This window comes from Oncorhynchus keta, chromosome 29, assembly GCF_023373465.1.
Source record: "Oncorhynchus keta strain PuntledgeMale-10-30-2019 chromosome 29, Oket_V2, whole genome shotgun sequence".
In the NCBI taxonomy this organism is placed as follows: Eukaryota; Metazoa; Chordata; class Actinopteri; order Salmoniformes; family Salmonidae; genus Oncorhynchus; species Oncorhynchus keta.
In genome coordinates, this window is record NC_068449.1 from 53,332,707 (window position 1) to 53,348,932 (window position 16,226).

Here is a 16,226-nt window from a genome sequence, read left to right on the forward strand (position 1 = left end):
TCCCCATGTAGTCACAGAAAACTTAAATCAGTCATCGCTCCTAATATTGGTTTGACGTAACTCACAGTGTCGGTGGCTACACATAATGTTGTTGTGAGCGTCTTATAGAATCCTGTTGGAGATGATAAACCAATACCACAAAAGCTTTTAGCAAATACTATATGCCTACATTTCTTCACATTCTGTTATACGGGGTGACTGTACTGATTGCTAGACTGATTAATTGGGACACAGATGGAATTATAAGCTTGGTTTGTTAATAAGTCACAATTGCATACGTTTTTAGTAACGTTTTCAATAACTTCCTTTTGAAACAAGTCATGATTGTTATGTTAAACAGAAAATATCATCCAACTGTCTCATGAGGTGCACATATAGAGCAACCTGCAGCAGCCCTCTTAGTCCTGAATAGTTTACTTGCAAACACACACAAAAAATATTTGATTTTACTCTGTTGCTACTCGCTGTTTATTATCTATGCATAGTCACTTTACTCCTACCTACATGTACAAATTACCGACTAACTTGTACCCCTCGTATATAGCCTCTGTATTGTTTATTTTGTTACCTTAGTTTATTAGTAAATATTTTCTTAACTCTATTTCTTGAACTGCATTTTTGGTTAAGGGCTTGGAAGAGAATTTCACGGTAAAGTCGACACCTGTTGTATTCGGCACATGTGACAAATACAATTTGACATGTTCATGTTTCCAGTGGGTTTGTTTTTTCCCCCAGTGGTTATGTCAGGGTTGTGTGGTGGTGCTTCCTGTCTGCAGATTTCCCCTCCTCCACTTATCCAGATACACAACCCTGCTCTTAGCTCTCGCATACATGCGGTCGGCTGAGCTCAGTGCTAGTGGGCATGTACTAATGGGCTCCTGTAACCAGAACTAGCAAGATGCCAGCCCGCACGAATCAGCGTATGCGACCCTGAGTAGATTACGTTGAAAATAATGGTTGACCATTTGAGGCTGTCTCTAGTTCTTATTCTAGTTCAATAGGAGCTACATTGCCAATGAATCAATTAGGAACATCACTTGCAGCTTGGGTCAAAGCAGCCAGGCCTTATGAGGAGTGGAGTTTCTATTCAATCAGATCCGCATGGCGGTGTCGGAGGTGGAGCTGTCAAATCCACAAGCGGCTATTGGCATTACACCTAAAGTGGACATTGCTCTTAATGCAAGTCCGTGCAGTCAATGGCAATCTCATACAAAAATCTCTGAACACTGGAATGTGAGATGTAATCTACATCTGGATTAGTTTAATAGAAATCCTCATTTAGTTTAAAGGCCCCATGGAGTCTTTGTAAATGTACTTTGAAATCATCACTGTATGTCTAATAAATGAAAAATAACCCAACGTTTAATTTTTATCATTTATTTCCCTGAGCCTCCTTTGGCCTTTGAAATGCTCAGTCTGATTGTGTGGGCATTAAGAAACACAATTTTAAGATATTTACATACACAGCCCTGATTGGCTGATAGGATGGTCTAGAGCCCACCCCCTTACCCAGATGAACATGTCATTGGTCTATTACAATCAATGTGATGTCAGGACAACTTTTGGTCCACATATCTGAACATGCTGAAATTCCAGGCATTTATTTTCAACCTCTGTGTGGAAATATCATTAAAAAAACTGTAAATTAATGTTAACCGCACTGCCCCTTTAACAATTTAATTGGACATCTTTATTTATATGGCATACACTTTATCATTCTGAACTTCAAACCCAAGAAGGACATTGTGGCTTTGAGATAATGATCAAGAGCAGCTATTCACTGATTTGACAGCTCAGAGAAGTTACACCTTCAACATCACCTAAAAACATCAGCTAGGATCTTTTTAAACGTAGCTCTTTATTAGCTAGTTATAACTGGCATGTTCACACATCTCCTGCCATGATCAACTGAAGATTACCTCAGAATGATTCCAATTACAAGTCAGTATGTTGACACGTGAATATTAAAGGCGGGAGTCCACTATCGCCGGTTAACGCTTGATCTGGTTGAATCTAGGCGGGAATTATCCACTAGCCAGGTAGCTGGAACTTATTTAATGAAACAATACCATAACTAGAGATAGGTAGCAATGGTAAACGTGCACAAAGATGGCAGAATTAAGGTTTTGATTTCGGTCTATCCACGCATACTTTTTTAAAACTATGGCGTTTCTAGTGTACTGATGATTTCCAAGAGCATCAATGGGGAACTGAAAGAAATATGGAACTACCCGGACTCTGCCTAGAGCTGGCCATCTGACCAAACTGAGCAACTGGGAAAGAAGAAACTTGATCAAGAACACAATGACCACTGACAGAACTACAGAGTTCCTTAGCTGAGACAGGAGAACCTGCCAGACGGACAATAGTCTCCACAACACTTTTACCAATCTGGGCTTTATGGGAGTGGCCAGACAGAAGCCACTCCTGAGAAGAAAAATCATATGTCAGCCTGCCTAGAGGCACGTGAGACAGACAATGGTGAGGATAGAGGGAACAATGAATGAAGCACAATATATGTACATCTTCTTCAGAGTGCAAATGACCTTAGACTGGGTGAAGATTTTATGTTCCAACAGGACAACCCCAAGCATACAGCCAAAGCAACACTTGAATGGCTTCAGAAGACGAATGTGAGTCATTGAGTGGCCCAGCCAAAGCCCAGAAGTCTCATTGAAAATCTGTGGAAAGATTTGTCATTCATCTAACTTAACAGAGCTTGAGAAAATCTGAAAGGAAGAACGTGAAAAAAATTCCCCAAATCCAGAAGTGTAAAGCTGATAGACATACCCAAAATGACTCAAAGCTGTAATTGCCACCAATGGTTCTTCTACAAAGTATTGATTCAGGGATGTGAATACTTATATAAATGAGAGATCTGTATTTTAATTTCAATATCTTTGCTAAAATTTAATTATGGGGTGTGTGTAGATGGGTTAGAAAAAAACAAAACATTTAATCCATTTTGAATTCAGACTAGTAACGAAACGTGGAATAAGTCAAAGGGTATGAATACGATCTGAAGGCACTGTACTCTTGCTAATGACCATAAAAAATTATTAATGTAACTGATCATAACATATTGCTGAATAAACTTATGTTATGGATTGAGAGATAACGAAAACCCTCTGTTTTATTACAAAGTTAACAGAAGCCTGGTGTACCACAGGGCAGCTGGCTAAGGACATTGTTTTCAGTTTTTACAAATGACCTTCCCCTGACCTTGAACAAAGCCTATGTGCCTAGGTACGCTGACGACTCAACAGTATACATGACGGTTGCAACAGTAAAATAAATAACTGAGACACATACCCATTCACATAACATACCCATTCTAAAACTGACTGGAGCTGTAACTAGCAATAGGCTTGTGCTAAATATCGCAAACTAAAAGCATCATTTTTAGGACAAATAACTCGCTTAACCCTAAACCTCATTTAGATCTATTATTGAATAATGTCGCTATTGAGCTAACTGAGGAGACCAAAATGCTAGGTGTAACTCTAAATAACAAGCTTCCATGGTAAAATCATATAGACTCAATGGTTGCTAAAAATGGGAAGATGTCTGTCCATGATAGGGCGTTACTCTGCCTTCTTGACATCTCAGTCGACCAGAAAGCTCCTCCAGGCCCTAGTTTTGTCGCACCTAGACTACTGCCCTGTTGTGTGGTCATGCGTGGCAAAGAAGGAAATAGGTAAATTGCAGTTGTCCAGAACAAAGCAGCACGTATCGCACTTAGATGTACACGGATGTGTCAGTAACATGCATGTCAGTTTCTCCTGGCTCAACATTGAGAGATTGACTGCATCACTATTGGTCTTCGTGCTAGGTATTGATGTGTTGAAGGTACCAAACTGTCTGTTCAAGCAGTTGGCACACTGTTCAGACACTCATCGGTACAACACAAGACATGCAACCAGAGGTCTCTTCACAGCCCCCAGGTTCAGAACAGAGGCTTGGAAACGCAAAGTATCAAATAGAGCCATAACTACATGGAACTCTACTAGGGTGCCCATATTACTCAAATTCCATGTAATTAGGCTTCTCCAAGCTCTGATGCTGCTGGTCAGTAGTAGCCTACCAAACTTGATAAATGTCTTGTACTCAGCACTTTATTGTCCCTCGAATCACTCTGACATCAATGAAAATGCAATCGAAAATCTAATCAAACACTTCATGAGAGCCCATGAGCTCACGTTGCGCAACATTTCAATAGGCTAAGCAGAGGATGGCATCAGCTTTCTATAAGCTAAGCAGAGGATGGCATCAGCTTTCTATAGGCTAAGCAGAGGATGGCATAAGCTTTCTATAAGCTAAGCAGAGGATGGCATAAGCTTTCTATAGGCTAAGCAGAGGATGGCATAAGCTTTCTATAAGCTAAGCAGAGGATGGCATCAGCTTTCTATAGGCTAAGCAGAGGATGGCATAAGCTTTCTATAGGCTAAGCAGAGGATGGCATAAGCTTTCTATAAGCTAAGCAGAGGATGGCATAAGCTTTCTATAGGCTAAGCAGAGGATGGCATAAGCTTTCTATAAGCTAAGCAGAGGATGGCATCAGCTTTCTATAGGCTAAGCAGAGGATGGCATAAGCTTTCTATAGGCTAAGCAGAGGATGGCATCAGCTTTCTATAGGCTAAGCAGAGGATGGCATCAGCTTTCTATAGGCTAAGCAGAGGATGGCATAAGCTTTCTATAAGCTAAGCAGAGGATGGCATCAGCTTTCTATAGGCTAAGCAGAGGATGGCATCAGCTTTCTATAGGCTAAGCAGAGGATGGCATCAGCTTTCTATAGGCTAAGCAGAGGATGGCATCAGCTTTCTATAGGCTAAGCAGAGGATGGCATCAGCTTTCTATAGGCTAAGCAGAGGATGGCATAAGCTTTCTATAGGCTAAGCAGAGGATGGCATCAGCTTTCTACAGGCTAAGCAGAGGATGGCATCAGCTTTCTATAGGCTAGGCCTGCTGTATTTATCTACCAACTTCTCTAATATTAAGCACATTGCTTCTCTTTACAACAGCATTATAGCACACCTGGCCTCAGGTGCATGATAACTGTCCATTCTAAATCAAAATAAATTTTACACATATATTATTTAGTATATGTAAAGACATTCAATTAAAAAGAATCTAATGGGTGACAATATTAGCCTATCACTTGTTTATTTCACCTTTATTTAACCAGGTAGGCAAGTTGAGAACAAGTTATCATTTACAATTGCGACCTGGCCAAGATAAAGCAAAGCAGTTCGACAGATACAACGACACAGAGTTACACATGAAGTAAAACAAACATACAGTCAATAATACAGTATAAACAAGTCTATATACCCGATGTGAACAAATGAGGTGAGATAAGGGAGGTAAAGGCAAAAAAAGGCCATGGTGGCAAAGTAAATACAATATAGCAAGTAAAACACTGGAATGGTAGATTTGCAATGGAAGAATGTGCAAAGTAGAAATAAAAATGGGGTGCAAAGGAGCAAAATAAATAAATAAATGAAATACAGTAGGGAAAGAGGTAGTTGTTTGGGCTAAATTATAGGTGGGCTATGTACAGGTGCAGTAATCTGTGAGCTGCTCTGACAGTTGGTGCTTAAAGCTAGTGAGGGAGATAAGTGTTTCCAGTTCGTTCCAGTCATTGGCAGCAGAGAATTGGAAGGAGAGGCGGCCGAAGAAAGAATTGGTTTTGGGGGTGACTAGAGAGATATACCTGCTGGAGTGTGTGCTACAGGTGGGAGATGCTATGGTGACAAGCGAGCTGAGATAAGGGGGGACTTTACCTAGCAGGGTCTTGTAGATGACCTGGAGCCAGTGGGTTTGGGGACGAATAAGAAGCGAGGGCCAGCCAACGGGAGTACAGGTCGCAATGGTGGGTAGTATATGGGGCTTTGGTGACAAAACTGATTGCACCGTGATAGACTGCATCCAATTTGTTGAGTAGGGTATTGGAGGCTATTTTGTAAATGACATCGCCAAAGTCGAGGATTGGTAGGATGGTCAGTTTTACAAGGGTATGTTTGGCAGCATGAGTGAAGGATGCTTTGTTGCGAAATAGGAAGCCAATTCTAGATTTAACTTTGGATTGGAGATGTTTGATATGGGTCTGGAAGGAGAGTTTACAGTCTAAGCAGACAACTAAGTATTTGTAGTTGTCCACGTATTCTAAGTCAGAGCCGTCCAGAGTAGTGATGTTGCACGGGCGGGTAGGTGCAGGTAGCGATCGGTTGAAGAGCATGCATTTAGTTTTACTTGTATTTAAGAGCAATTGGAGGCCACGGAAGGAGAGTTGTATGGCATTGAGGCTTGCCTGGAGGGTTGTTAATGAATGATTGTGAATGATGCCCAGCTTGTGTGCAGTAAGGCAAGAAACAGCTTGCCTTTTTTTGGCTACTTTTTAAATCATAGTCACACACCTACCTCATGTAGCCTAGCCTATAGACCTATATGTTTTGATAAGGTTTGTAAAGTGGCCAAATAACTTCTTATACTTGAGCACATTTAATAGGCTCTACACTGGTTATAAAGCATAACTGGCATATACACAGGATGCGTGTGAGTTTCAAGTTTAATCACATTTGTCCTCACTATTAACAGTGCGAATGCAAACGAAAAATCACATCGAAACATCCTATCATACTTTTAAAACTCACCTCACTGTGATGATCCATTCAAAGAAGAAGTTCCACAGCAGGCTGAAGCAGTGTAAACGAAATGGACAGCACTTTCTAAGGGGATGATTAATTCAAAACAACCATATGCATATTAGTTTATGGATAGGCTTATGAGCCCAAGGCCGAATCAATAACATGAATTAAAATTATGATTGTACAATTATAAAATACATAGCCTACCGCATATTATGCATGGCAGAAAAACAAAACAGATTTAAGATGTCTGATACATAATTTGTGGAATTTCTTTCCTTAATGCTTTTGAGCCAATCAGTTGTGTTGTGACAAGGTAGGGATGGTATACAGAAGATAGCCCTAATTGGTAAAAGGCCAAGTCCATTTCATAGCAAGAATAGCTCAAATAAGCAAAGAGAAACGACAGTCCATCATTACTTTAAGACACGAAGGTCAGTCAATGCGGAAAATGTCAAGAACTTTGAAAGTTTCTTCAAGTGCAGTCGCAAAAACCATCAAGGGCTATGATGAAACTGGCTGTCATGAGGACAACAGGAAAGCAAGACCCAGACTTACCTCTGCTGCAGAGGATTAGTTCATTAGTTACCAGCCTCAGAAATTGCAGCCCAAATAAATGTGTCAGAGTTCAAGTAACACACATCTCAACATTAACTGTTCAGAGGAGACTGTGTGAATCAGGCGTTCATGGTCGAATTGCTGCAACAACAAAAAAACACTACTAAAGGACACCAATAAGCATAAGAGACTTGCTTGAACAAAGAAAAACGAGCAATGGACATTAGACCGGTGGAAATCTGTCCTTTGGTCTGATGAGTCCAAATTGTAGATTTTTGGTTCCACCTGCCGTGTCTTTGTGAGACGCTGAGTAGATGAACGGATGATCTCCGTATGTGTGGTTCCCACCGTGAAGCATGGAGGAGGTGTGATGGTGCTTCACTGGTTTTATATCCTATTCAAGGCACACTTAACCAGCCAGCATGGCCACCACAGCATTCCGCAGCGAAATGCCATCCCATCTGGTTAGGGCTTTTTTGATTTTCAACAGGACACTTTCTGCTATTTTACCAAGAAGGAGAGTGATGGAGTGCTGCGTCAGATGACCTGGCCTCCACAATCACCTGACCTCAACCCAATTGAGATGGTTTGGGATGAGTTGGACCGCAGAGTGAAGGAAAAGCAGCCAACAAGTGCTCAGCATATGTGGAGGTACCGCAAGTCAGCACAAAGACAACAGGAGCGCTGTCACCGTTATTCCAGCACCATTTCAGCTTAAACATAAAATACATTAATACGCTGAAAACCAACTTAAAGACACCAAAACAATTTAGTCCAATCAATGTTGCTAAATATTGTGTGGCTGTCCTGTTTTCTGTCTGTGTGTGCGCAAGTAAAACTAAACATGGACTCACCCACTTGTAGAACACCAATGTCATCCTCATATTTTTCATGTTGGCAGAACGGTCTATGGCTTTGTCTGTCATACAGTACACTTTTAGTTTTTGTTGTCATAGGCTACCTGGCTAAAATGCTTGCTAGCCTAACGTCCTCGCATTGGCAACAACGAACCAGCTAAGTTTGCCAGCTAATTAACATGAGCCAACATCTCAGGTCAGTGGCACAACAATCATTTATTGTTAGATTATAATCATTGGCCTGTACAGAGAATTAAGTCAAAACCACAAGTCCAAATCCATGGCTTAAGAAAGGGAGGATTTTGCAAGCTAGTTACTGCAGGCCATCAACACAAGCAGACCAGAAACAGACATGTTTTTGTGAAAATTATGTTTTTCTTAGAAAGTGATTTGATTGGTATAAAGCCAAATCCAAACTGGCCTCCTTTGGAGGGCGTTTTGCTGCACCAGGACAATCCACCGTTGAGCTCAGCAAACGCTGATTGGCTAATTATAGATATATATTTTTAAATGTATCAAGGGAGGCCAAAAGCTTGCTAGCATCAATCAACCAAATACTACACTAACAACATGTCACACTCTTTTGGTCTAGACAGCATCAGATACATGGGCTACACATACTGAGACAGAGGGGTACTGTTTTCCTCACTCTGATGATTTCTCTGGTGAGATTCCAGCATCTTTGGAATTGACGGAACATTTTGAAAACCCTGAGATACGAAAAGTAAATGTAATCATTTAAAATGTTTTAATGGTCAAATATTTGGGGAAGCCTGGCTTCCATGAATACAGGCTACTGTTAATCTGTCTGATAAGTCACATTATTTTAGCCTAAAACTTAAAAAGGACATTTCACCAATGTTAGGCAAGAGCCATACAGAAATTCTGGATTACTGACTGTCTTTTTTAAACGTGCTAAAGTCCAAATACAGAAACAATCAAGCAGAACACATATGGTGATGAACTATCACTTTAAACATCTTATTACAGTGTACTGCAATGCATTGCACACACACTCCTTGTATACATCTAGTCCCCTCTTCTTTGGGAAGCGGAGAGATGTGATGGGAACCAACCTCCGTCTAGGGAACTGCTTCCATCACGGGGGTCCCTTCAATTTTAAGACCGGCCAGAGAGTCAGCTATCTCTTCTTCCTCCTCATCATCCTCCTCCTCCTCCTCATCCTCATCTTCCTCCTCATCGTCATCATCATCTCCGCCATCTTCTGCCTGATCTCCCTCCCCTCCTCCGGACGATGACACGTTCTTCCAGTAGGAGTCGTAGCCAGAGGCTCCATAACCTCCATAGCCGTAGCTATCCTCGTCAGCACCACTCTGTCGGCCAAACTTTGTCGTACGGGCTGCAGGGTGAATACAGGAATATAGACATGAGCTGAGAGTTGAGTACTAATCCCCATTCAGGGAGTGCATATATACAACAATTAAAAGGTGTTGAATGTGGCGGGATACATTTGAGGTTTAAGATCTGACATCTGCTACAGGAGAAGTGTATGAAAACGAGTGATTTGTAATGATGCAAAAATTACTCAAACAACATCTAAAATGATGATACTACAGTATACATACAACTGCACTGCCATCAGTACTCAGTTTTCCTCTTAATGACTGAAGAGTTTTAATCCATGACTGACTTAAGCACTGATTAGATGTTAGATGGCAGACTCACTGGACATGCTGAGGTCCTTAGTCTCCTGGGTCTCATGGCCACACTTGGGGCAGGGAGGATTTTTACCCTTGTCCTGTTTGAACACCTTACTCTTCACATGGTCGTCACAGAAACAGGCCTGGGGAAGGAGAGACACAGTTCAACCCAAATGGACCTTTTTACTATAGGTTACAGTCATGCGTCAAATCCAGGAAATGTATTCCCTGTCCAAATGGTAAATGGTTGTAACTAGAGGGAATACAGCCATGACTGGAAGTGACTTTTCATAGCAGATCAGGAGAACATTTTTATTTTAGCTAACCCTAAACTTTTTCCTAACCTTAACTTAATTCTCCAAACCTGCTGCAAAAAAAGTAACCTCTAGTTGTAGCTGTATTCCACTTCAGAAGCCTGGTAACGGGTACTTATTTACCGGAAAAATCGACTAATTTAACAGTGCAACTGGGAATCTACACATTTCCCCCTGAACCAACACCCTTGCCTTTCTTGCACTAACATGTGTCTTTTCTTACGAGCACCGACAGCTGCTTTAGGACTGATTCTCACCTAGTTACCTTAAGACGAATGCACTCACTGTAATGCCGGGCGTACACGACACGACTTTTAAAAAATCCTAGCAATGCTGAGCTTCAAGCATTAAACAACCGTATTTCCTATAGTAAACCATCTACACACTACAAGATTCTTCACTTGGTCGGGAGGATTTTCCATACCACCCAGTCTCGCCAAAACAATGTGAATAGATTGTTAAACGTTGTAGCAGGGGGCTGAATAATTTTGCACGCCCAATTTTTCAGTTTTTGATTTGTTAAAAAAGTTTGAAATATCCAATAAACGTTGTTCCACTTCATGATTGTGTCCCACTTGTTGTTGATTCTTCACAAAAAAATACAGTTTTATATCTTTATGTTTGAAGCCTGAAATGTGGCAAAAGGTCGCAAAGTTCAAGGGGGCCGAATACTTTCGCAAGGCACTGGAATTCAAATGATCAACTCACCATCAAGCTTTAATCATTTGAATCAGTTGTGTAGTGCTAAGGCAAAAACAAAATGTGCACCACTTTGGGTCCCCAGGATCAGGGTTGAGAACCGCTGGCTTAGATCCATCCAGTTTCTTTTCATCCTGAAAACCTCCCTGGTATTTGCCGATGTCAAGCATACCCATACCATGATGCAGCCACCACCATGCTTGAAAATAAGGAGACAGTTACTCAGTGATGTGTTGGATAGCGCGCCAAACACAAGGCTTTGCATTTAGGCCAAAAAGTGAATTCCTTGGACCGGTATAATAATGATTAACTTGACCATTCTTAAAGAGACATCCAAAGTCTGATTTGTTATTGTTACCCATCTACCAATCACTGCCCTTTATGAGGCTTTTGAAAAGATCCTTGGTCTTTGTAGTTTTGTAACTTATTATGTGATTTGTTAAGCCAAATGTTACTCCTGAGCTAATTTAGGATACTTCTCAATTGTATATTCCACTGACAGAGTATATTGACTAGATTGTGGACAATAAAAATTACAATTAAATCCATGCTAAATCAGAACATTTTGGGGAAGTGATAAGGGAATTATATGCTTAAAGGTGATGATTAGAATATTCCACCCTGAAACCATATAATTGTATGAAATTTATTAGAATCATAAAACTATAATCTGATGGTGTGTAGTTTTAGTCAGAATTAGAACAAGGACTGTTTGTTCCTTTTTAGTACGTAAGCAGGGTGCAAGTGTGAAACAAATGATAAGACGAGCCATCAACAGATAAGCTGGACTACTGTGTTCCTTACAGGACATTGTGTCCACCCATGGAGAAGAGAAACTGTTAGGCTTGCAGAAAATTATTAAACATGTTGCAGATTAAACAGACTGTCTAAGCAAGGAATAGTTTAAGATTTTAACTTGTTTGTGTGTGTTATAAAGAACGGGGTTGCATTTTTGATGTTAGTACATTTTATTCACGAGAACGTTGTATCTTTTTGCATAAGAGTCTTTGACTAATTATTATTAAACCCATGGTCTTACAGATCTCAGGGATTGGTCAGAGCTATTGATTGTCAGTTATTATCATTGAAAATTCTCACGACAGGAAGAAATCCAAGGGGTATGAATACTTGGATCTTCATTTTCCATTACCTTGCAACGCAGGCAGGAGTGTTGCCCCAGTCTGTTGCAGGAAGCACCTGAAATTAACATGGGGGAAAACACAGTATACATTAACACATTGATTTTTAAAATTTAAAATCACTATAGCTAGGGATGAACCTTTCTCTAAACTTTCAACTAGTAGAATGCCTACTTTTCTATACGTAACATGGTGTTCCTCATGGCTGCCAAAGTATGCCCTAAGGCTAAACGTCAACAGGTTATAGTGTTGAAACCTCTTGAGTTCTCATGAGCCAACACAATGTGGATGTTTGACAGGTGAGAAAGACACCCTAATTGCTCACATTTGTAAGTCTCCGCCTCCAGGACTTGGCAACTGGCTTGGTGCTCAAACTGGTCATCCTCACACAGGAAGTTGTGGCAGAAAGAACAACGGTATACCCTTCCCCCTGTGTCAGATACGAAAAAAGGGGGAATGATTACAAAGGGGACATAAGGTGGATGGCAACCAGCATTTGGGTGCATGTACGGACATAAAAAAAAAAGCCTTGTTTAGTTTTGCAGACCAGGCAGGTTGGATAATATTATAAAATGGCATAAGTTACCATGGTCCCATACACAGCGTTCACACTCGATACAGTCGGCATCCATGAGAGGACATGTGCAAGCGTGGGTACTGAGGCACTTTCTCCCGTGGCACACCCAGGCCTCACAGAAGTCACACACTGCCCCCTTGTGGACAGAGACAGCACTTCACATATCAATGTCAAAGACATCCAATGATAAACTCATGACTGTAAACAATCTGGGCACATATCACAATGTTAAATAGATGTAGGTCTTCACCAGGGGTGTATTCATTACGTCTGGCAATGGAAACCATTTGCCATTTAAGAACCAAACGGAAGCAAACAGAAAACTAAACAGGGAGCGACCTACATTCAATTTGTGCAATAGAAACAAAACATTTTTCATTTGGAGTAAATGGTTACAATTTGAACGTTTTGCAACAGAATCGGCATAATGAATACATCCCATGGTCATATTCACTAGAAACCAAAGGAGGCAAATATCAGGGACTACCTGAATTTGACCGATAAGAAACACTTGTTTTCCATTGCGAAACGTTTTGCTATGGTGTGCATTAATGATTACTACTGAGTATTTATAACTCCCATCTCAATAAAGTTCTTCAAACGGCTCTCATTTCTTACCACCATGCCCATTCCCGTAGCGTGGATCCCTGGGTGCTTGATAACACAGTCTGATGACTTCATGCACTTCGTTTTGCCTTTAGTTGGAATACAGGAAGACAGTATCACACCACAACATAATACATGGTTTTTGCACTCCTATACAAACATGTAACATTGTGCAATATATTTCTTTGCCACTTGAGGGGATAAATCAAGTTGTTTCGAATTAAGTTGGCCTCAAAGAGCTCAAGGGATTTTAAAATCAGAAACATGCCATGCGTCACAATTTATCTTAGACTCACCACATTGACCGCACTGGGGCAGCTTCTGAACGTTTGCACAGAAGTAGCAGAAAGCTCTGTTCTTCTGCCGTCTTGGGTGTCATTGAAACAGGGGAACAAAGTGTCAAAGCCTCCTTCACCTGTAGATTATAGTTGCTAATAAAGAAATAATGCATCTTGTTCAATAGTTGAATTGTGTTCCCACAATTTAACCTTTATTTAACTGGGCAACTCAGTTAATTAAGAACTAATTCTTATTTACAATGACGGCCTACCCCGGCCAAACCCTAACGACGCTGGGCAAATTGTGCACCGCCTTATGGTTCTCCCAATCACGTCTGGTTGTGATACAGCCCGGAATTGAACCAGGGTCTGTAGTGACGCCTCTAGCACTGAGAGGCAGTGCCTTAGGCCACTGCACCACTCGGGAGCCCCAATGTTATCCATTAAGATGAATGTAAAAAAATATTGATTGAAGATGTCTTACCTCTGGCATTTGTCACATTCCTGCAACACAAGATGAGGACTACAGTAAGTATGAAGACGACAGTAAATACTAGGGAAATAATCATGATTTACAGTCATTGTTGGCTATCCATTTCATATTGTGCTGTGATGAGAACATGTATATTATTCCATACCATTGCTGAATTGCAAGGGGACTTTGCAACGTCAACAAAGCCCTTGTTGGCTCGAGTCTGTTTCTCCCGTTCCTTGCGGTTCTCTGCCTTCTTGCGTGCACCAGTCTTCTTTTTCGGCATCTTTCAGTTTCTGTAGATGGCTTTACCTGAAGGCATGTGGGGGATTAGCAAACCACTAACTAACGAACGAACCAAGCAAGCCAGCTCAGTCAATGGCATCACACCTTGACAGACTGGACACACATCATTCGTCTAGGTCCTTACGAAAATATAAATGTTGTAAAACTGTATTGGCTAGTTAACTAGGTATCTACGTAAAAAATGAAAAAAGCAGCTATTTAAGTATCTAACGTTATAACTAAACGTTACTGTACGTGTGCTGAGCAACACGGTTCAAACACGCGCTAACTAGTTTGACTTCATGGAAATACCAGATGCAGCAACGACATGTCATTTTATAATTAACAGATAAAAGCCTTAACCGATGTGTGCTGTTTATACATTTTTTAACACAGTATAACCCAAAATGTAAAGAGAGACTTGCCAGGAATGTTGCAATCCACGGCTGGCTCAGTTGAAAACGGAAGTTACAGAACGGATATTTAGTCCGACTGAGAATTCTTCTCGCCTGATTTATAATCCGCCTTAATAGTTCCTATGTGAGTTCCTATATTTCTATTGTACATTAATTTCCCATGCGCTCAATGAAATGTTATATTAAAGTATGAATTGTATATTACATCATGGTTTGGCCAATTAAGCTTGTTATTATCAACGCTAGTTCAAAAATGCATACTTATTGTATTTATATTATATTCTAAAGTCACTTCAGTCTCCTGCCACCATGACCCATAAATGTTGTTCAAATTAATTGGGTTTTTACCAATGAAGCCTTTGCAATGTTTCTTTCTGTAACGTAAACTACAGTGAATGGGTTCACAATGCCCCAGGAGATGGCAGTAAACCATTCTTTTCATCACACATGCTTGAGGTCTTGGAGGTTTCTTTAGCCTTATCAATCAGTGGAGGCTGGTGGGAGGAGCTATAGGAGGGCGGGCTCATTGTTATGGCTGGAATAAAATTGATGGTATCAAACACATCACACATATGGAAACCACATGTTTGACTCATTCCATTCCAGCCATTACAGTGAGTGAGCCTATCTTCCTATAGCTCCTCACACCAGTCTCCTCTGATGTCTATGTTTCACACCAGTAGTTCTCTGTACCACCCCGCCCCCCAAACCCATTTTGTACCTCGATATTATCTGATAGGTGGACAGACAAACATTGATGGCTGATGGTGGAACAGTATATGCTTAAGAACTATACAGGGCAATGTGTGATGGAGGCACTAACCTCTGTTCTGCAGCCAGGAATGAGTGAATGTTTCACTGTATCCAGAACAACATAGGCTAACTGCAGTGGTGCAAAATAATATCTCACCATTATCACACAATGGGTCAGTCAGCAAGGCCCGTGGAACTTAAGTCTACCTCTTAAGGATACACCCCCCTTTTTTTCTTTTTTCTAAAATGACATACCCAAAACTAACTGCCTGAAGCTCAGGCCCTGAAGCAAGGATATGCATATTCTAGGTACCATTTGAAAGGAAACACTTTGAACTTTGTGGAAATGTGAAAGGAATGTAGGAGAATATAACAGAATAAATCTGGTAAAAGATAATACGAAGAAAAAAAAGTTAATTTGTATTTTTTTTGTACCATCATCTTTGAAATGCAAGAGAAAGGCCATAATGTATTATTCCAGCCCAGGTTCAATTTAGTATCTGTCCACTAGATGGCAGCAGTGTATGTGCAGCGTTTTAGACTGATCGAATGAACCATTGTATTTTTTTTTAAATGTATCAAGACTGCCAAAATATGTTTATTAATAATTTTTCATGTTCAAAATGATGCACTCTTCTCAAACATTAGCATGGTATTATTTCACTGTAATAGCTACTGTAAATTGGACAGTGCAGTTAGATTAACAAGAATTTAAGCTTTCTGCCAATATCGGATATGTCTATGTCCTTGGAAATTGTCTTGTTACTTACAATCTCATGCTAATCGCATTAGCCTACGTTAGCTCAACCGTCCCGTGGAAGGGACACAAATCCCGAAGAAGGTTCTACACCTGGTCTGCAGAACACAGGCCTAACACACCTTCACAGCTAAATAAATAGGCTACAGTACTAGGCTACTACATGTCTGTAAATGTATACTAGACAAAAATATACATGCAACATGC

At 40.6% G+C, this 16,226-nt stretch overlaps 1 protein-coding gene across 1 annotated transcript; it reads right to left on the reverse strand.

The window, feature by feature from the left end:
* Nucleotides 1-8,259: 8,259 nt before the first annotated feature.
* On the reverse strand, nucleotides 8,260-14,670 carry LOC118373764 (zinc finger protein 330-like). Its single transcript, XM_035759986.2, has 10 exons — nucleotides 14,519-14,670; nucleotides 13,975-14,120; nucleotides 13,821-13,840; nucleotides 13,355-13,425; nucleotides 13,071-13,147; nucleotides 12,462-12,588; nucleotides 12,201-12,305; nucleotides 11,887-11,933; nucleotides 9,749-9,866; nucleotides 8,260-9,422 (listed from the first exon to the last, which is right to left on the reverse strand). The coding sequence occupies exons 2-10, from the start codon at nucleotides 14,092-14,094 to the stop codon at nucleotides 9,145-9,147; spliced, it is 963 nt and encodes a 320-aa protein (XP_035615879.1). The 5' UTR covers nucleotides 14,095-14,120; nucleotides 14,519-14,670; the 3' UTR covers nucleotides 8,260-9,144.
* Between the last annotated feature and the right edge of the window lie 1,556 nt (nucleotides 14,671-16,226).

Excerpts from the sequence above, each read along its gene's own strand:
- LOC118373764 (XM_035759986.2), bottom strand. The coding sequence starts at position 14,094 with ATGCCGAAAAAGAAGACTGGTGCACGCAAGAAGGCAGAGAACCGCAAG. Across the intron at positions 12,589-13,070 it reads CTACGGGAATGGGCATGGTG|GGGGCAGTGTGTGACTTCTG; the intron begins GTAAGAAATGAG and ends TCTGTCCACAAG. Across the intron at positions 11,934-12,200 it reads GGAGGCGGAGACTTACAAAT|GTGCTTCCTGCAACAGACTG; the intron begins GTGAGCAATTAG and ends TGTTAATTTCAG.